The sequence below is a fragment of the Acanthopagrus latus genome, chromosome 6, assembly GCF_904848185.1.
Source record: "Acanthopagrus latus isolate v.2019 chromosome 6, fAcaLat1.1, whole genome shotgun sequence".
NCBI classification, from domain to species: domain Eukaryota; kingdom Metazoa; phylum Chordata; class Actinopteri; order Spariformes; family Sparidae; genus Acanthopagrus; species Acanthopagrus latus.
This window is the reverse complement of record NC_051044.1, coordinates 28,934,247-28,954,886: the sequence shown is the minus strand read 5'-3', so window position 1 is coordinate 28,954,886 and position 20,640 is coordinate 28,934,247. Positions and strand designations below refer to the sequence as shown.

The 20,640-nt window shown below is 44.9% G+C and overlaps 1 protein-coding gene across 5 annotated transcripts in view; it reads right to left on the bottom strand.

Moving 5' to 3' along the window:
• LOC119020739 (transcription factor SOX-13-like) overlaps positions 1 to 20,640 on the bottom strand; it is a 48,215-nt gene that overhangs the window by 22,598 nt on the left and 4,977 nt on the right. For 3 of the 5 annotated variants that reach the window (XM_037100296.1, XM_037100299.1, XM_037100301.1), the window contains exon 1: positions 19,792 to 19,937. The exons of 1 other annotated variant lie outside the window; for it this stretch is intronic. In XM_037100296.1, the coding sequence (XP_036956191.1) occupies positions 19,792 to 19,868 (77 nt within the window). In that variant the 5' untranslated portion in view covers positions 19,869 to 19,937. Of the gene's footprint in view, positions 1 to 6,719; positions 6,794 to 19,791; positions 19,938 to 20,640 lie in introns of those variants that run through there. One more of the 5 variants, XM_037100297.1, reaches the window with a different exon arrangement.

Sequence of the window (20,640 nt, the reverse complement as noted above, 5' to 3'; positions counted from 1 at the left end):
AGAGTGAGAGCAGCTCTGGCAGGGAAATTTAGACCGAAAAGCTCACACGAGTCGACTCACTCGGACTGACTGTATTTGCGGGTGACGGCGCGACACAGTCGAGCCATTGTTTCTTCCGCCCGCAGGTTACGTTTACGTTCTTTTGTTTCTCCACAACCTGCATTGTGAGGATCCTTGAGGCCCAACAAACACGTTCAATGAGTTTCCTTCCTCAGATGCAAAGCAGATTGTTTACATCCACGTTTGCTACCCAGAACCTGTTCTTCCCGCCGTTAGCCTTCATGTCATCGCCATTCCCTTTGTGTACAATGTCTTCATACCTTATTGCTTCCTTTCACGCTATTATATGTGTTTTATTTATTTATTTTCTTTATACTTTAGATATACTTATTTGACCGTTTCTGTTGTGGAGTCAAAGGATTTCACAAACATCCTTGATCCTTGAATCAGTGAAACAGCATCGACTGTTTGCCAGGCATCACATCACACGCGTGTTCATGCACATGTCCTCGTGCGCTCGCTAGCAGAGCACACGATAACAAAACGAGGCCCCACGTCGTCCCATACGTAAAGTCCCTCCATCCAGCCTAGTAACTGCTGCTGCAGCTACAACCACATCAAACGCTGCAGGTGCTACGCTGCGCTCTCGACAACAAGAAGTGCAATGGAACGCGACTGGAAGTTCTAGTTCCTGCTTATAAGCTCAACTTCACAAGGGAGCAGTTGTCTAACGTCACACAACAACGGCGGCACCGATGGGGAGGGTGAATGATGTATTTTTAGATGACAGGATCCCTAAAGGGCTAATGCACAGAATATTTAGATACTTAGTATATTTAGTGTATGTTTAGTAGGGAAATGCAGCAAAACTGCATCTGTTACCTTGTGCCGTTTCCACTCCTCTGGTCTGCTGTGGGTTCACGTGTGTGTGTGTGTGTGTGTGTGTGTGTGTGTGCACTTGCCTTAGAGTTTCATTTTAACGTTTGGCGTTGTGCACATGGAAAGCGCTTGAAGGTTGGACATTTTAAAGAGGAAATTCCGACCTCAGACTGGAATGCAGCATTAGTACTGCTATTTGTTTCTCTTTTTTTCAGAAGAATAAAGGTCTGTTGGACAAGCCATGCAACAATTATGGCTTAATGGAATCTTTAATATTTCTTTAATATCTCCGAATGTGTTCAGAAGTTTTAGGCTTTCAAATGCTCAAAGTCAGTGAGCGGGGCTGCTCATTGGGGTCATTTTATGAAATGTTTGCTTTTTTTTCTTGAGGCAAAAACAAACTACCCCACCTGGTTATTTGATATATCAGTGGTTTGTCATTAGATTTTCTCCTCTGTCATTACGGCAGAATACACCAAGAAACAAAGAACTTCATGTGCAACGTTCCGAATGAGCAGCAAAGCTGAAATAATTAAGAATTTGTCACAGACAGGGTCTCCTGAAGTTTATAAAGAGTTTCGTTCCCTCCTCATCTCCTTCACTCGTTCACTGAGGAGTTGCTGTACCTGCTTTGAGCTGCACAATGTCGGTTTTCAAGTTTGCCATCTGCTGAAGTGCAAAGTGTTCGCAAGCTATGACATGCAAGTTCTCCTGGCCATTCAAAAACATGACTGCCACTGAATCCCCTTCACACTGCTAGCACAGGTGCTTTTCTTCCTTTAGCATGCTAACTTGTAGATATCTCTGCAACACAATACATAGAGCTCAGCGGTTTGTTAACTGTTATTTCTACACAGTCTGTAGTTAATGTTTGAGTGTTTTCAACTAAAATTCTTCCGTACTGCACCTTTAATTAAGAGATCGGGTATTTGTAAAGCTATAAAACAGTGTGATCATCATCACCATCGCGGATTCCACTACGACAGTACTGAGTTGTCACCCGGTAGAAAAATCAACCTCACAATCAAACTTTTGCACTCAGCTCTCTCCACCTGTTACCCTGCCCGGCGCCCTCTGTTAGAGAAACCAGCTGTGCACCTTTACTGATGAGCGGGGCCAGCCTCGTGCTTCTCGCAGTTTTGGCACGGCGTTCCCATAAAACAACTACCAGTGTTCTGCCAAATGCACAACACTGTTGTTACAGCGTTTTGACACAAGCCACCTGTCTGCCAAAGCTCCAAACCTGCGCAAATTGTGTGTTATGTTTGTTTTCATACGTGTGTGTGTGTGTGTGTGTGTGTGTGTGTGTGTGTGTGTGTGTGTGTGTGTGCATTCAAACCCTGAATCATTCCACGCAGCTGATGGTAACTCAAAACGGCCCTGCAGCACACTGAATACAGCTGCAAGTGGAGGGGGCTGCGGCACTCAAACTCATTTAAATGCTACCTGCTTGACTACTGTTGACTTTGAACATGATATCACGCTCAGTTATTGGTGTTTGTGTGTGAATATGTGGGTGTGTGTGTGTGTGTGTGTGTGTGTGTGTGTGTGCGACTGGGTCAGAATTTCCCTCACAACAACAACAACAAAAAAAGATCTATTCCTGCTCCAAAAACTTGCAGCATCCCGTGACCTAAGTGTTGTGACACCCGTCATCCGCGGTAACTGCTGGGATGAAATATCAGCTGACGGCAACTTTAAACCCACAGCGCTCTGTATCAGCCTAATCCTGTCTGATTGCTATTTTCAGGTGCGCTGCGCGGTTTTGCTGAGTGTGAGGACGGACTGAGGGCCGGAGAGGTGGGGAACTGTTTAGCCGACGCCGCAGCAGCCGCCGTCAATATCGGCAAAGGGCTTGATTGCGTGGCGGGGTGTTGAGTGGTGGGGGGGCGGGGGTTGGGCCGGCAGTGGCGGCAACACACTGAGTCTTGTCCCACGCTGTAAGTTATTCCTGGGTCCTCCCCCTCCACGTTCCGCGGAGGTTCGACCGTGGTGCTGCCACAGGTGGCTTTCACATACCTCTGTGTGTGTGTGTGTGTGTGTGTGTGTCGCCGCCTGCAGTGGTATGCACAGAATCCGAGGGACCCATTGAGCCGTTGACAGCGAGGAATGTGTCAAGGTGTGTGTGCATGTTTTACGAGCACAAAGGATTCTTTTAAAACAATGCCTTCAGCGTCTTGCATAGAACAATGCAAACCAGTCAAGGTTATCACTTCCCTCCACATCAGTCTCATCCACTTAAACACACACTTAGGCTATCTGCAGCAGTCTGCACCCGTGTGGAACCTGACCTTGTACATGTACGGTATGTATGTAGTGTGCGTGTGGCATGATTGGAATGGCACTGCCCTCCTACGGGGGTTATCTGATTGAGGGCTGTTTTCCGACCACCGGCAGTGCTGTTCAGCCTTTATAGGCGCTCACCGCGTGCCACTAAGGAATCACAATAAAACAGACCTCAGAGCAGCTGTTGAGGTTGACAGAGTCGAACGCACACCACTGTCTGATTTCGGCGCCGCTTTGCTCACAATAAACATATACAACTGATTAGATCATCGCTGACTAATAAATAAACCACCCAGGCAGGTGACATTTCCATGATTTCAATGCAAATGAATAATGATTGATATGCATCAGAGAGGAGGATTAACATCCTGACACCTGCCTCACGGAAATTCCTAAAAAGACAAGCTAACGTCAGCTGCGTGTTCATGGAATCACCGGATGGTTCTGGTGCACAGCCGCACCAGCCAACACTTTTTTTACATTTGGATCAGTTGACTGTGCGTGATGTAACACGCGATGCTCGTAGGGACGGATGCAAAGACATTATCATCCAAATCTTTTCCTGAGATCTAGCGCCCAAAGTGGGCACCAAAAGCCAAAGTTGGCCCGTCACAATGTTTATTAATTGTTTTTGTGATGTAAAAATACGAAGGACTTTTAAATTTTTTGTATGACATCAGCAGAGAACAGAGGACACCTGCACCCAGGAAGTCAGCAGTCAATTAAGCAAACTTTAGATCGGAGCACCTTATTGCATCCTAACATCACAATGGCCCATCAACAACTTTCAGTTTGGGCCCTTCAAGAAAAAAGGTCTAGGCCCCCCCTGTCTTGATGAAGCCCATTAGCCTAATTTAGCTTGTTGTTTTGGACGTCAGGCATACAAATTCAGTTAAGAATTACCGATAAACCCACCATGGAGACCAAAACAGCTAAAAGGAGAGTTTATATTTGTCTGAGGTTACAGGACGTGGTGGCGAGAATTTTCCAGATACATGATTGTCAGCACATGTCCGTCTGATATTTCTATTCAAGAATTCTACCTTATTTTTACAGGGAAGGAAACAGATGCAGTATGTTAGATGAATCTCGGTGTAAAAGCAGTTACTGAAGAAGTATTTAAAAACAGACAAAGACATTCTTCATCTTTTTCACAGTCGAGACTTGGTATACGAGAACTCTGCAGTAATTGTTTGCGTGGAAGTCTTATAAAAAAATTTTTTTAAAAACACCCTCCAAAACAGACTTTCACATTTGGAAAATAAAACCTGAACCTATATCAGTGGCTTGATCCTACAAGTTGGGTTTTTTGGGGGGGGTTTTTGTGTGTGATTTGGGTAAACTGAGCCTTTAAAAGAAGCTCATTGTGGCTCACCGTCAGTCCGGTAATGGCTGCGCTGTTACAGAGCCACACTTGTCCTGTCCTCTCTCTCCCCCCCCGCTGTGAACCGAATGCTCCTGTTGCTGCAGAGAGGGAGGCGATGGAGGATGACAGCGGATGGAGGGAACATGCCTCTGCCCTCAGATAAAAATCAGCCTGTCTCCTTTGAGCTCTGACAACACTGAAACCGTACACTTCCCACGACACAAGAATCACTTCACACAAAACCTTCAGTTACCCAACAAGTTGTAACACGTAAAACCCAACATTTCCCCCCCGGGGGATTGGCAATGCAAATCCCTTCTGTTGTTCTCTCTCTCTCCCTCTCTCTCTCTCTCTCTTTCTTTTCTTGTCTTTTCTTTTCTTCCTTTGTTCCTTTCTCTCTCTCTCTCTCTCTCTCTCTCAGTGTTTTTCTTCCCCCTCCCGACAGGAGCAGCTTGTTGGGTTTATATCGTCCTTGTCGCTTTCCAACTAGCGCCCGAGGCAGAATAGCAGAGCGCACAATAGACAGAGAGAGAGAGAGAGAGAGTGCCAGTCTCAGCAGTTGAGAGCAGCAGGATAAAGTGTTAGACATCTAAAGAGGTTTACTTGGCAATAAACAAATAAAGACATTCTATTGTCGGGGCCCGAGACTGACAGCTGTAATGGCAGAAGGTTCCCCGCAGGAACGTTATCAAAGAGAGAAAAAAAAAAAAACCCACAACACATCTCGCTCAGCACAACAGTCCATTTAAACGACAACAACGACGAGAACGCTCGTATTAAAGTACCTCACGAGCACTTCCCACAGACACTTTCACCACGCTCCCTGAACTGTCCCTGAACGAGAAACATCTGCAGAAGAAGTCTCTCCCTGGTCGCCTCGTTCCTTTGCTGGCGGCGCTCTCACAGCGCGTTTCCAGCCCGCCGTGCAGCCGCGCTCGGGCAAGTGTGAACCAATGCATAAACAAATGTTATGGGGCAAAGCTTCGCAGTGAGCTGTATTTGCTTAGGGATGATAAATTAGTCCAGATAGTGCTCGTCTGCCCACAGGGCCTGGCTCAAGCGGATTGTGGCAAGAGCACCTGAGCATCGCTGAAAGACGCCGCACCTTATCTCAAATCTTTTCATTTGAAATTTAAAAAAAAAAAAGGAAAAAAAAAATCAATCCATCACTCATCCTTGGAGGATAATGAAGGGATGTTACTTGGCATGAAACCAGCTCAGTCACGTAAGACGGAAACTATTTTTGATCATCAAAGAATTGGTTTGAGGAAATTTTGAGAAAAAGGAAGTACACGTTCGGTGATTTCAGCCTCTTAAATGTAAGTATTTGATGGTTTCTTTACTCCTCTGTGACAGGAAACTGAATATCTTTGGTTTGGGGACAAAGGAGACATCCATCTTGTTCTTTAGGAAACACTGAAACACATTTATCACACTGTTATGGCCCAAACAACAAATTGATGAACTGAGAAAAGACAGATTAATCGACAATGCTAGACAACTAGAATGGCACTCTGTAGGGTGCATACCCGTTCAGAGGCCCAACAGTCTGCTAAATGCACCAAGATCATCACGTTCCATGCACAATTCCCTGAGAAATTAATGAAAACGTGGAAAACACCCTAAACTACCATGTTAAATATAGTGAGAACAAAAATCTTGGATTCGTCCTTATCTGCATCTGCACCAAAAGTCCTGAGCTGAGACTGATCCTCCATCCGTTGTAGTTTTTGCTTGATCTTGCCAACAAACCAGTCAACCGACAAACCAAAAAACAAAAAGAAATTATTTTGATGATCAATTCATTTGATTTGAGTACTTTTTAAAATGTCCTGGTTTCTTTGCTCCTCTGTGACAGTAAACTGAGCATCTCTGGGCTGAGGACCAAACAAGACATCTGAGGACATCATATTTGTCTTTGGAAGAAACTGATGGACACTAGTCACCATTTACTGACAGAAAACTGACAAATGGAGAAAACATCCTGCAGAGTGATTCGCAGTGAAAAAAACAGTCGTTACTTTGCAGCCCTACATCAGAGACAAGTCAGCGACGTGAGAGCCGACGCGAACTTCGCGTGAGCGCAAGAACATGTCACGTTTTTCAAAAAAAGCATGTTGAAAGCAAGCTGAAAGAGCGCAGGTAGCACTGTGACCCGTCCAGCTACCCTCCCGCCTGCTGTACTGACCTGATCGGGAGGAGTGGACGTGAGGAGACCCAACAGCGCTCCCTGACTGGAACAGAGCTGCGGACACAAGTCATGGTGACTGGCTCTCTCTCGCCAGTAACGCCCGTCTTTTCTACCCTTCAGTTACCTCTGACCCCCCTCTCTCCCTCCCTCCCTCCTGCTCCGGTCTCTCCCCTCAAGAGGGGAAGTACAAAGAGCCTCTTCAAATCCCACCGTGCCGGGGCCTCATTTGCATAATTAGCATGCTGCTGCAGGTAACCGTCGCCGCAGTGCAGACGTGCGTGATACCGATCAAACATCAACCAAACAGGTGTGATAGGGTTTCTAACAAATCAGCTTTATCCTCGGCTATGATTTCCTGGATACGCCTGGGGAGGGATAACACCAGGGCAGTGGTGGAAAGGCCAGGGAGCAAGGCAACAAAGTGAGACGGGCCTCATTGTTTCTGCTGTTCGACCAAATCTTGACCGAGAGGTGAGGGAAACTTTAACGAACGGAAACAAACCAGAAAGTCTTTATCGGTGCTTTTTCTGCGTCTTATCAGATGCATGATGTTTTTCATTTTTTTTAATCTGAAAGGAAACTTAAAAAAAAAAACAGACTGCAGATGCAGAGGGCCGTCATAAAATGCACTCTGCCATCAGCCGTCCAACATGTTGTGATTCTTCTCGATCGAATCGAGAAAATAAGAGCGTTGTACGTTTTCTACTCACCTACTCCAGTTAGATGAAGCAGCGCCGGCTGCAATTACTTTGGTCGGCTGGAGCCATTTTGGCTTTTTTTTTTTTTTGGTTGGTGTTTTTTACCTTATAAAACAAGTCCCCATCTACTTCAGTTGTTTAGCAGAATGCTGCAACTCCGTTTTACTGCGAAGCTCCAGAAATGCATTTCAGCATTCACCATGACATGTCGTCACAGCTGTATGATCTACAGCACGAAGACACTGTCAAACGAAACAACAACAAAATAACCCACAATCAAACGTTCCACCGCTCGCAAACCGCATGTTGTGCGCACTTTATGCCTGCGAAGCTCCAGTTACTACTCTGAGAGCCGCGAGGGTCAGCATGACTTAAATGTCATCATCAGCTCGTGTCTGTGGAGATTTACAGGAGTGTGACCAGAACCATGCGCACCAACTGCTCATGTGTGAACACACACACCCAATATATTACAAAACAGGACGGCATGGGCATCTACAACCTGTGTCAGGTTTCCATTTGGGACATTGTTTCTGGGTTTTTTTTAATATCTGAGAACACAAGCGGCAGAATACTGTGGTGTAATGAGTCCGAAGTGATCGAGAGACAGTCAATTGGGGCAACACGAGTGCGACGCAAGACACATAGGGGGTGCGTGATGCGATTACTCATTTGCACACCGAATGCTGAGCAGTAATATCTGTATTAATGGTTTCAGAAACATCTTTATCAGCCGAACTTGGCTGCATTAGTGGCCCATGGCTGTGCATCCCCCCGCCAGTCACCCGGGGATTTACATAACTGTTTTACATGGAGGCTTCATACACGAAATCGAGCTAATGTCACTGTGTCCCAGAGATAGTTGGTATGTAAATGACGTTTACTTCGTAAAATAATAAATCATGAGCACGGCTGTTAGACTGCGCTAGGTGTAAGTGCAATGACTATAACCGATTGTGTGCATGTGAGTAACCCCTGATAGCATCAGGCGATTAATGTGCTACTTCCTGCATCAAACTATCATTATTACGTTTTTGCGTGTTTGGTTTTTTTTTCTTTTTCATCGGACTGAACAAGAGCAAGCTGAGATCTGCGATGTGCTGCCGGCCTGTACGAGGAGACACCGTGCTCACAGCAGCAGGTCTGAGCATCAGCTCATGGAGAGGTGCCAGTGCTGTGGTCTATAGGCTGACTCACGGAAAGGAATAAAACAAATCACTTACTGCACCTTGCAGTCACACACAACAAACATAGTATTCAAGTGTTAAAGGTGTTAAAAAGATGGATGAACTGACCAGAACTGTCAATTAACCCAAAGCCCTCGTTGAGTCCGTGTCTGCAGAGCCCCCCGCTAGTGACCTCCAAGACAAATAAAATAATTTAAAAAAAAACCCATACAATTTACACTTCCTGAACTCCACACACAGCTTCTCGCTCGGCTCACACGCCTTTTCATACTGTAAATTTTTTTGCTTTTCAAACACTTTACCTCGCTTTATTTACCTCCCCCTGACTGACGCTCAGAGGAGTTCAAAAAAAAAAAAAAAAGCTTTTCAGCGAGAGCTCAAGGCCTCCGGAGAGAACGCACGCGCTGAATGCCATGAATAAGATCACACTGACTGATGAAGTCTCAAAGAATTGCATGTTTGGGGTTCTTGATTTTTCATTTCTCTTATTTGAAGAGGTCGGTACGACGTCCGCGCACACGCACACACACACACACACACACACACACACACACACGTACAGCAATGAACACACACACACAGTTGCGGAACAAAGCTGCCTTGCGTTGCTGACTAGGCCTCATTAGAGAATGAGCTCTCAGGACCGAAGACACAAAAGCCTTGCCCTCTTCTCCTTTCCTTCCCCTCTCTTCCTCTGTTCTCTTGGCCTTTTGATGTCAAGGGTACTGAACCATATAGTGCGTAGTCCAAAGAATAAGCTCATCAAGAACACACATTCAGTTTCCTCATTTTTTTTTTTGTTTTTTTTGTTATCTGAGTCTGTGTGTGTGTGTGTGTGTGTGTGTGTGTGTGTGTGTGTGTGTGTGTGTGTGTGTGCGAGGCCGAGAAGCGAGCACAGAGAGCCACAAGGCGTGATAAGGTGCCGTTGTTCCGTGGTCGCTGGTCAGTTCATCACACAAAGAGCAGTGCCCGGGACTTGAGCGATAGAGACGTCACAAAGACTACACTTCACTCCTCGTTTCCTTCTTGGAGTTCAGGGACTATCCCACAGACGGCCACCCACTCAGATCCGAACACAACGCTCTGTCTCACACTTCCGAGTTTCTCCCGGGAGTCCGTCAATACTAGATAAATACCAAATAAAGTGGAGATAGCTGCCAGAAAAAAATGGAAAAAAATGCGCGAACGAACTGATGAGGACGAGGAACATTTGGCCGTGTGATCACAGAGTTTCCGTCCCTGATGAAAAGATTAAAAAAAGTCAAACATCAGGGGTCATTTCTAAGCACACACACACACACACCGGCCAGTTACTGCATGACCGCAGGCAAAACAATCGAACAAAACGTATATTATGCCTCAGACAGACAAGGAAGAGGACATCGACGCAGTCTAGTTAAATTTAGTAAAATTAGACACCCCGAGGTCCCGAGGAGAGGTATGTCAAACAATTGCCTGAGCAATTTGGAAACACGATACTTTAAAGCACAATGATGGATTGTCATGGATATGGAAGAAATCGACCGTCACGGGGATGAATTTTGTTTTGTTTTGCGTAAAACGCACAAAAGCTAAAGTTAAAAACACTTCATTTTTTTTTGTTCTCATAATTACTTTTGCATTTACTTTAGAATACGCACAATAAGCCCCCAGAGTGCAGTTTGCCTATTAAAGTCCCACTTCAGCCTGTCTGACGGTTAATGTTCTGAGAATGTTAGCATGACTAGCTGATAGCTGGGGTCATCTTGAGTACTGGGTTAATCCATGGTCGTACTGTGACCTGTACTGTACATTTACTGCAACCGCACCAGCTTCCATGCTTTCCTTTTTTTCTCTGTCACTGAGCTTTTTCCTGGATCGCCCCTCTCACACCTGTTCGTCACCAGTTAACTTGCTCGCCTGTAGAATGTTGCCTTTCGTTGCTCCTGTCACCAGTGACAGCTGAAATGTGTTGTGTCAAAATCAGAATAAGCCCTTATTTACGAAAGTCACAGAATGATGAGGTCAAGCATTACATATAAATTGTCTTTGCCGTTTTTTTAAGTCAGGAAATGTCAAAAACAATCACATTCGGGTGTATTTATCATTGACGCGGCTCTTTAGTGATTCAAAGCCGCTGCTGCTGCTGCTGCTTGTAAAACACACAGACAACGGTGTAATGTGCAAAAAAATGATTCAAAGCCAGCTCTCCTCATTAATCATTAAGAGAGTCGGCAGAGGACGCTGGTGGTATCGCTCAAATCACCTTCTTTCTGTATGACACTGAAAAGGAGCACTGACAGCTACAGCAGGGCTGAGGATGGTAATGATTGATCAGCGGTTGTTTCAATTACCCACACAGTTTGGAGAGCCGGACTGATCAGCAGCTAATCCGGTTAAGTTGGTCCAAAGTGAAGTCGTCCTCGGCTCAGCTGCCGCTTTTACTTCCTGCCGCTTTATCTCCCGCGAAACTGATCAGCTGAAGTTCTAACAAGGGCTTTCAGCAAGCGATCGTCGCGTATGACTCAGCCCTGACCGCGAACATGGGCTCATTTTCTTAAATAAAACCACCGACACTTCCTCGCCTGTTGTCGGGAGATCAGAGCAGACAGTTCCGTGGCGATGCACGTCTTTGCAGGCCATTTTGCTGATAAGAGAATGAGTCAGGCTTTTGTTTTAATCTCTCTGCACGGTTTCTGCCAAACAACTTCAGTTTTTGGACAGTTGTTAAAACGGCAAAACTCGTTTTTAATGCTAAAAAAGATTTTAATGCTTAAAAAAAAAACGATAGCTGATTATCTTCATCGCTGACGATCAAAGAAAGGCTGCTTCAGATTAGCATCCTAATCAGGACAAAGGGCTGTGGGTGTTGCAGGGGAGGTCTCAATCAGTCATACCCTCTTGACTCGCTCTGTGAGCACATCACTGCACTTTCTTCTGCGCCGTATCGACTGGCGGAGCTCGTCAGGCTTGTGGTTTCTGTTTCTTTTAGTCGTGCGGTTACGGTTTCTTCAGAAGTGATGAATACAGAAAGCAACAACCTTCATGTCGGCGTCAGCCTTGGTTTCCCCTCTGACATTAACCTGGCATCTAGTAGACACACGACTAGTGAGCATGTTACCAGGCACCGCTCAGTGCTCAGTACCACGAGGCCCACGCTCAGGTTCTGCTCGGAAACAGGAGGTATTTTCAAGGTTTTTTGCTGCAGGCCACAGTATAAACTGCACATCCACAGCGTATGAGGCTGTGATTTACTGCGGGACGTGTATTTACAAAGTGGCAAGCGATTTTTGGCAGTTCACCTAAAAATAACACAATGGTTTAATTTTCGCCTCTTTGTCTAAAAAAAAAAAAAGGAAAAAAAAGGGGACAAGGAGCCGATTTGGAGAGCGGCCCTGTCAGATGGAGCAGAAGGACGGATACATTAGGATGAACGCTAATTGAAACGAGGGCCGCGCTCTTTATCTCCCCCGCGCGCTTGTCCCGACGCGGGCGGCAGCGGCGGGCGCAGAAATGTGACCGCGCAGAGAAAAAAACAAGGACTTTTTTTTTTTTTAAGTGAGACCTGAAAGGTTCTGACGAGTCCTTTCAGTAATCTTCCAGTCAGCAGGGTTTGAGACTGGAGGTAAGTGCGCAGTTCAGAGTTCACAGCCTCTCCAGACAAGCCGCCTTAATGCACTGCTTTCAAGCTCAGACTGTCTGCGATCCTCCTGCAGAATTACCGTTTCAGTGTCAACAAGTCGAGAAACAATACGACAGTGCGCAGGGTTTTTTTTGTTTTTGTGGGGTTGTACGGCTCAGTTTTTGTCTTCACTGTTAAGCTGCGGGGACGTGTTTGGAGTGGAGCGTCAAATAAGACAAACTTACCTATGAAAATATATGGTAAAGCAAAGGCCAAAAAGTGACAGTGTTTTAACAGCGTACTACTTATGCAGATCCACACAGACAAACTAATAATAACAACACAGGATACCAAAAAAAAAATATGACAGGAAACTATCAGAAGTGCTCTGATAAAGCCTGCAAGGGTATGTCACAAAAAACAGAAGGGTTTCCTCTGTTGAACACACGCCTTGTTATAATTTCACAAAACATTTCAAGATATCATGTCCTATATCGATAGATTATAGATTAGAACATGATCATCAATACATGTCAGTTTTCATACCACGGTCTACTTTGAGACCAGAATACCGCTGCAACACCACGCAGGTCATGTTTTTCTTAATATGGAGCCATTTGCATGTCAGACACGGTCACAGTCACATGGTCATTCGTCCGGCTGACCGGTTTGTTGAACGCGAAGGAGGGCAGAAGCCACAGAAAGAGATACGAACACAGAGAAGCGGGCGTGCAGCAGATTCATGACTTGTTTGTTGTCAAAATAAATAAAAAAATTTACAAAATCAGTATTGGATTGGTTTTGAAGGAGCCAACAGTGACAACACCTCCATGACTCTCATGAGTGCACAATGTTTTTCAGTAATTTGCTTACTTGACGTCAGGTGCATTTGCATGGAAAGTGATCTGTGTTGGCTTTGTGTGACTGTTTTGGCAGTTGTTTGAGAAGTTCTGTGCCACAAAGCCTTTAGGAAGGTGATACAGTGAAAAAACACAGGCCGAATACATATTTGGCTGAGCTGGATGAATGGGATCTTGCATTCTGGGACAGCAAATTGCTTTCAGGTATTTCAAATATGTATTTCAGCTGCAGTTTGGTTACGTTCAGGCAACGACTCCTGGAATGGGTTTAGGAGTAGATCATGGTTCGGATTAAAATGGGAAGTCGACTATTTATTTTGCAATGGTGGCATAAATTACGTGTGCTAACGAGCGACACAGCACCCGCCGCGAGCCGCTGAGAACGTGCATCAGGCAAAGAACTATCTTGGTTCCACAGGGACAGCGCTGCGAGGAGCCGCTACTGGATGCAGTGCCACATTTTTAGGGGGAACGATGAACGATGGAATAGATGTAAACATCGAACAGGGAGAACAAGACAACCAGGTTAGAACATCGGTGCATGATCAGCAAACTAAATCCATTCAGACGCCTGATTAAACATAAAACATGGACGCAACTGGCGGCAGAACCTCAATTTGAGCTACATTTACATGTTTTTCCCCTTTTCACTTTTTTTGACAGCTTTAGCTACTTATGTCTTCATTCAGAGTGTCCAGCCTGGTCACCCCTTGCTGTAGATCACCTGTAGATTTACCTTCAATCAGGTACATTTTACATTTATCATTTGTCTGTACTTTTGCAGCAACGCAAAACTTTACTAACTGTAATTTGCAAAAGAAAATTCTATAGTGTTGTGCTTTCACTGAATCGAATGAGTTGTATAAACGCTGTCCTCCGAAAATGTTCTTTGGCAAAAAAAAAACAAAAAAAAAACAAAACAGCCAGATAGAGCACAGTAAGTGTATGATAGCTGGAGATCGGGCGCTACAGGGCACAGTCCTGACCTCCAGTCTTGGATGCATTAGGAGTGATTCCAGTGACATGTTTAACATGTCTGCTGTGTTTCCATCCTGCTCCAACCCTTCTCCAGCCTCTCTCTCTCTCTTTCTCTCTCTCTCCCTCCCTCCCTCTCCCCGTCTCTGACCACTCTTTCTCTCTCTCTTTCCGAGGCTTTCTAAATAAGATGTATAAATAGGCCGATGACACAACTGTGCCCTTCACAAAGGCGAGAGAAAAGAGAGGAGAACAGGACTCTGGCTTTAGTCACGGCCGCTTTATTCTCCTGCCTTTCAGAAGCACAGGTTAAAAGGCAGCCATTTTTTCTTTTCATGCCTCCCTCCCTCTCATCCCTCTTTCTCTCTCTCCCCCTCTCTCTCTCTCTCTCTCCCCCCTCTCGTCTCTCCGAAACAGGTCGTCCATTGTGGCGGCTAGCGAAAGGCTACTGTGGCATTTATCAGAGAGGAGGAGGAGGACGAGGGGGGGGGAGACAAAACACACTCCCAATAAAGAGATAGAACAAGAGAAAGGGAAGAAAGGATGTGTATGAAGGCCACTTTTTTTTTCTCTCCTCTCTCTTTCTTCACAGAGTGCCCCCCCCCCCCCAACACACACACACACACACACACACACACACACACACACACACACACCCTTTCCTCCCCCCTGCTCCTTCAGGCTAGCTCACACAAAGGAGGCCCGACTCTCACAATGTGCTCTCTCCTTTAGCCCGGCACACTTTATATCCTCCATTCACTGCCGCTTCTTGAGAGCGCCCACGTGCGCTCAACGCATGTGTGTGCGCGCGTGCGTGCGTGTTTTATGGAGTTTGTAATGGCGGCAGTGGGGGTCTATGTTTGCCGAGGGTCTTATAGACCAAGGGGCCAGGGCTCTGAGGTGTTTCTATGGAAACGCCTTTGAGCAGTAAGGAGCACAACAGGTGATTCTGCTGAGGGCCTGTTCGTCTCAGCACTGAGGGACCGCAGGAGGTCTCCGCCGCGCCCGTGCGCGTGTGTGCATGTGTCTCACAAGTATAGCAGCTTATGCCGCAAAACAACTTAGTGCCATAGGTCTTAACCAGCTCCAATAAGCCGGAGACCATGTCTGAAGTTGCGGGCGAGGCCGCCGTAATGACACGCCGCCCGGCCCGGCCCACAGCTGATGTATGTGGATGGTGTCTGAAAAATACACTGGTGGAAACCTTTTTTTTGTTTTGTTTTTTTCTCCTTTACCGCACTGACTCATTGTTAGCACTGACAAAAGAGTCAATGTCAAGAGCAAGTCAATTCAAACATAAATGCCAATTCAGGAGGCGAGAAGAACAATGACAGCTGGGCTGCGGGGTGGAGAAAAGAGCTATAAAAGCAGAAAATGTTTAGGACCTCGGCGGAAACACAGTTTAAGCAGCTGCATCGCCGATATAACAGTCATGTGCTGAACCAAATGGTGGCGCGTTCATACCGACGGATCGTCACCTGAACCCGCAGCTCCCATCCTCTGTCAGGAGCTTCACAGTGAGTCTGAGCTCATTGTGAAGCCGTTCGCCTGCAACTGTAATGTTCAGTTTTGGTTCAGTCTCACTGGAAACCACAACAATTCCGGCAGAACAACAACAATAATAATAATAAAAAAAAAAGCTTCTCTTACTCCAATTTAGATTTCACGTTGGAGCACTTTCCTCAAAGCTAAAAAAAAATCAATACCTTTCTAAAGTCAACAGAAGGAAGTGGTAAAAACTGTTTCCTCTTGTTCTTTATGTCTCAGGTGAGGAATGGCTGAAAAATCAAACTGGTGGAGAGACACAAGAGAGACGGGATGAACCAAACCGTCCTCTGGTGTCAGTCTGTCTTTCAATGAGTACGCCGGTGATTTTTTCCATATTTTTGCAGTGTCCAGTAGTTAGTTTTAGTTTTTTTCAAATAAATGAGGGCTTTCTCTCTAAAGAACCGCGTCTTCAGTAGGAAGTGGTGGGCCTGGGGTTGGGCGCCGCAGACGGGTTAGAGATGCACGTTGCTCTACATTTAAGGACATAGCGAGGCACGGAGGTGGAAGAGAAGAGTACGGCAGTCTACGTGACAGTAAGGGCTGCACAGTTCATCGAAATGTGGCCGAGAGCAATATAATGAAGTGGCGTTGTGCTGCAGGGACGCCCTGACCTCCCACACGTGTCGCTCTCTAGATGTCAGAGAACATGTTGGTTTGGTACAGACGCTAAAAGATATTGCATCATCGATGTTTTCACCCTTGTCCGTTGGATCGCGAGTCGGCTTGTAGGCAGGAGGACACAGAAACCTCGGAACAGATTTCCACGAAACTTGGATGGAGGATCGGCCCGGTATATAGACCTCATCAACTTCTGACATGGATCCAGGATTTTTTTTTTTTTTCACTTTCTTGACTCTTGAGGATGGACATGGGATGTCTGCTTAACACTCATTTCTCAGGGAATAATGAATTGATATTGATGAAAAAAAATCAGCATATTTAGGTGACTGGTATGCATGAGTGAGTACTGTACAAACTGTATGCATTGGGTCTCATCCATTGTAGCCTCAATATTTACTCATTTTTCGTTAAAATGAAAACTGTGATCAAAAAGGATTATTCACACTAAATTACATCGTAATATCCCCCTTACTATAACATGTAGCCACACTGACGGCAGGTCGAGCTCTGACTCTGGAGACTGCACAACCACAAGAGTCACTGGAGTGAATTATGTCGTCTTTGTGACGGACTCAACGTAACAGGTTAAACATATGAAGTGCATCACACGAGGCTGGCGGTGTGTTTTGAGGAGGTAATGATATAAACCTAGTAAAGAAAATGTGCTTTTAAGTTTGGTGTCTTTTCTTGTTAAAACACAGCTAAATACAAACTTTTTTTTTTCCTCAGTGTAATCTGAGGAGAGCGTCTCCACAGTCTGCAGGCGATGTGTGCTTGTAGAGACGACGAGCTGATTGAGCAGTCAAATGCTGCATACTGAAATTTATCTGGGTGGGTTTTTTTTTTCCTGCGATTGTTTAACACTTGCAGCAAATGATAAAACCAAAGAGTATTAAAACATGGGGGAAAAAAAATCCTTATCTGACTGGCGAGGAACAACAGCGAGCTGCGAACAGAGATAGAAGGCAGTACAAGAGAAAAGTTTCGGGTTTGTGGCTGACGCATGAGGCACGACGGCGGATTCGCTCATCAGTGGCTTCGCCGCTGCCATGATATCTAAACGGTGATCTCAGTCTCGTTTTGTGTTCTTTCTGACTCAGATATACATCATTGTTTGTGTCTTTTAGGGTTGATCCTGCGGTGGTTCAGCTGAGCTGCTCAGAACGGGGAATACATGATGGGGACAGAGATGATGCAAAAGTGATCGCACGACTTTCATTTTGGCATTCAGATCCGGTGAGCGGAAGATAAAAAAAAAAGCAAAAAGAGCTGCTGCACCATCCTCTGAGGTCTGTCACAGACACGCGGTAGACTGACGTGTAAAAAAAGACTGTAAAGACATCTGTTTTTGCTTCCTTTACCGGGCACTAAAAGAGATATCAAACCGCAATGATAAGCTATATTGTAGTTTAAAGAAGAGGTAGATGTTTTATGCGTGGCACCACAAAAGTTTGAGACAAACAAGTAACCAACTTATACAAAGCAGGTGCAATACTGCGCTTTAGATTATTCTGATTTAGAAAGTAGATGCAAATAATGTGACTGTATCATTCTCTGGGGCAAACAAACGGTCACTGGGCATTTGCAAATAACCACACACACGCACACGCGCGCGCGCCGCGCAAACAACATAACAAACTGTGAGAGTGAGAGAGTCTTGTGTTTAAAAAAAAACCATCTACATATTTCATATGTAATCATAGTTAAACACGACAACAGAGGCTTGTTCTTGGAGCCCAGGGGAAAGTCATGTAAATGAACCAGGAAACTGCTATGTTTTTTATTTGTGCGGACCCAGCTCATGTGTCAATAGTGCGTTTGTGAAATTCTCAGGATCGGCACAGAAATAAACAAATCGGCTGGAAAGAAGCTGAGAACAACTCGATCATACCTTTATCTTCAGTCATGGCGAACAAAACAGCGTCTGTTTGTGTGCTCTTCTCTGATGGCAATGCAAATCTGCTGGTTAACGCAGAGAAAGTTGTAAAAAGGATCAAGTTAAAAGGAAAGAAGAGCCCTTTTGTGCTTTCATTGTGGTCGTGTAAAAGGCCTGACTGAGTTTGATAAATGTATCAACGTATTAATGCTATTCATTTATTAATCACGGTCCTATATTTACTACATTGCCATCTAACTCAATCACACATCGTTTCATTAGCGCTCCATGTTCATCAGCTCAGCTCTCATGAGATTGTGACAGTTTCTCTCCCTGAAGGCTCTTTAGTAACACTTATGTACCACTAATTTATCGTAAATCTATATGAACCTTAACTAATTGTTACTCCCCTGTTAACATTAAGTGTTGAGCAGCTGGTTACAGTAAAGTTGCCTCTGATGACTATCTTACTTTGTAAATGTTTAACAGATGCAACATTCATTGTTAACGGGATTTTAGGAAAAACTTTTTTCACTGCAAACAAAATTTAATATTTTAGAGGCCACTGATGAGCATAAACATTTGCATTAATCAATGGTTTATAAAGCATTTAATGTTTATTAACAGTTAATTTACTGCTAACTAATGTTTAATTACTATAGATTTTGTATCTGTTAACCATAAAACATATTATCAACATCAGCTGGAACCTTATAATACGAAGTGGCCTAATAAACGGTTTACAAAGCATTTAATGCTCACTAACAGTTAGTTAACTATTACCTAATGTTTAATTAACTATAAAATGACCATTGACGATGACAGTTTCTAAAGAGAGAGGCAGATTTCACAGCGTTGTGCAGTCCCACATAAAGCACATAAACCTGCTCATTCATGCCTTGCACGCTCAACAATGCAGGGCCGTTATGTGACGAGCCGAATGGGAACACTGAGACAAAAGAAACCTGTAGTTATGGCACTTTGACAAAACATCAGGACTATGAAAAAATAAAAAAACCACACACATACTTCCCAACAAAAGCTTCCCTCTCAACTCTATATTTAATGAAACACACCTTGGTCCTGTAGGAGCTTGTATTTTGACATTGCGTGCTGAATGAACACATCCAACTCAGGCGTGCACACACACACACACGCACGGACAAGAAAAGTTCAGAAAACTCAAGCGTTTTTTTTGTTTTTTTTTTAGTATTCAGGGATTAGAAAGTGTTTGAGAAATGGAAGGCAGCGTTGAAGGATGCTTCCGTTCTTTCTTCTTCAAAACTGATTTACAGCTGTTGATAAATAGCCTGCCACAGCTAAAAGCGCGGGCTTTACTCCGGCATTGTTAGCGCGTTATTATGAGCTTATGACATGGACGAGTGAGTGCACCTTCGGAGCGCAGCTGGCAGAACGCATATGCACTTACTGCAGTGGCATGCGCAGGACGGAATGAGATCAGACAAATAGTCATTTAAAAGCTGTTTAATCTTAAGCGCTATAGAATGCAACCAGACCTAAACATCTTGATACAGCACGACTGCTTTCACACACGCAAAAACACACAAAGAAAAGAAGAAAAAAAACAAAGACAAGAATACAAAACTGTAAAGAGTCTACCGGACGTGAACCATCTAACCTTGCGAGCAGAGAGGAAAATCAATCTCATTCATATCATGGAGGTTTGAATGCGGCGGTCTTACCTTGAAGGTGTATGGATGCTTACAAGGTCGTGCGTGCGGCTGCTGTTGTCTCTAGGTGTGACTTGAGAGCGGCCCATCACCAGCGCAAGACTTTATCACCGCCCAGCACGAGCCACAGTGTGCACGCCTGTGTGCGTTTCCTACCAAGTTCCCGTCTTTTTTTTTTTGCTCCTCTAGCAAGGCAACAGGTGGAAAGTGCATCTAAGAAGTCCCGTGAAGAGTGACGAGAGATGGCGTTAAGATGAGGCAAACAGGAATCAAAGAGCCTCTCCACCTTTGTGTTTCCCTCACAAAAGGGATGATTCTAAGAGCTTCTCCCGACACGCTTATAATTACTGCTCTCTCTCTCTCTCTCTCTCTCTCTCTCTCTCCCTCCATCACCCTGTTTGCCTCGGAGATTAAATAAAAATCAAGATGACATGCATCTCGACACTCAGAGGATGACCTATGAAAAGAGGCACTTGCACTAAATGTACTGGATTCTGTCTTTGGAATACTGATGTGCAGAACCACTGAAGGCGATGCGTTCAGGGGTCATCACGCAGGCTGTTACTCAAATGCAAAAGAGGACACTGTGAGGCGCAGAACGCGATTGTGATATCACAGTCTTATCAAGAATGTAGTGAAGAATTAACCCGAATAATCTCCACCTTCCACTTTATAGGTCACAGAATAAGAGAACGGACTTCACCACCTACGAAGCTCGACAACAAACGTGACACCGAAGTGAGTTGAAGCAAACTGCCGTCACCTCCGCAGCATCTCTGAGACCATCACAAGTTCCAAGTACAGACACGACTGCCAGTCTGTTTTCTGACAAACTATCAGAGGATAGTGAAAAATGTCCAG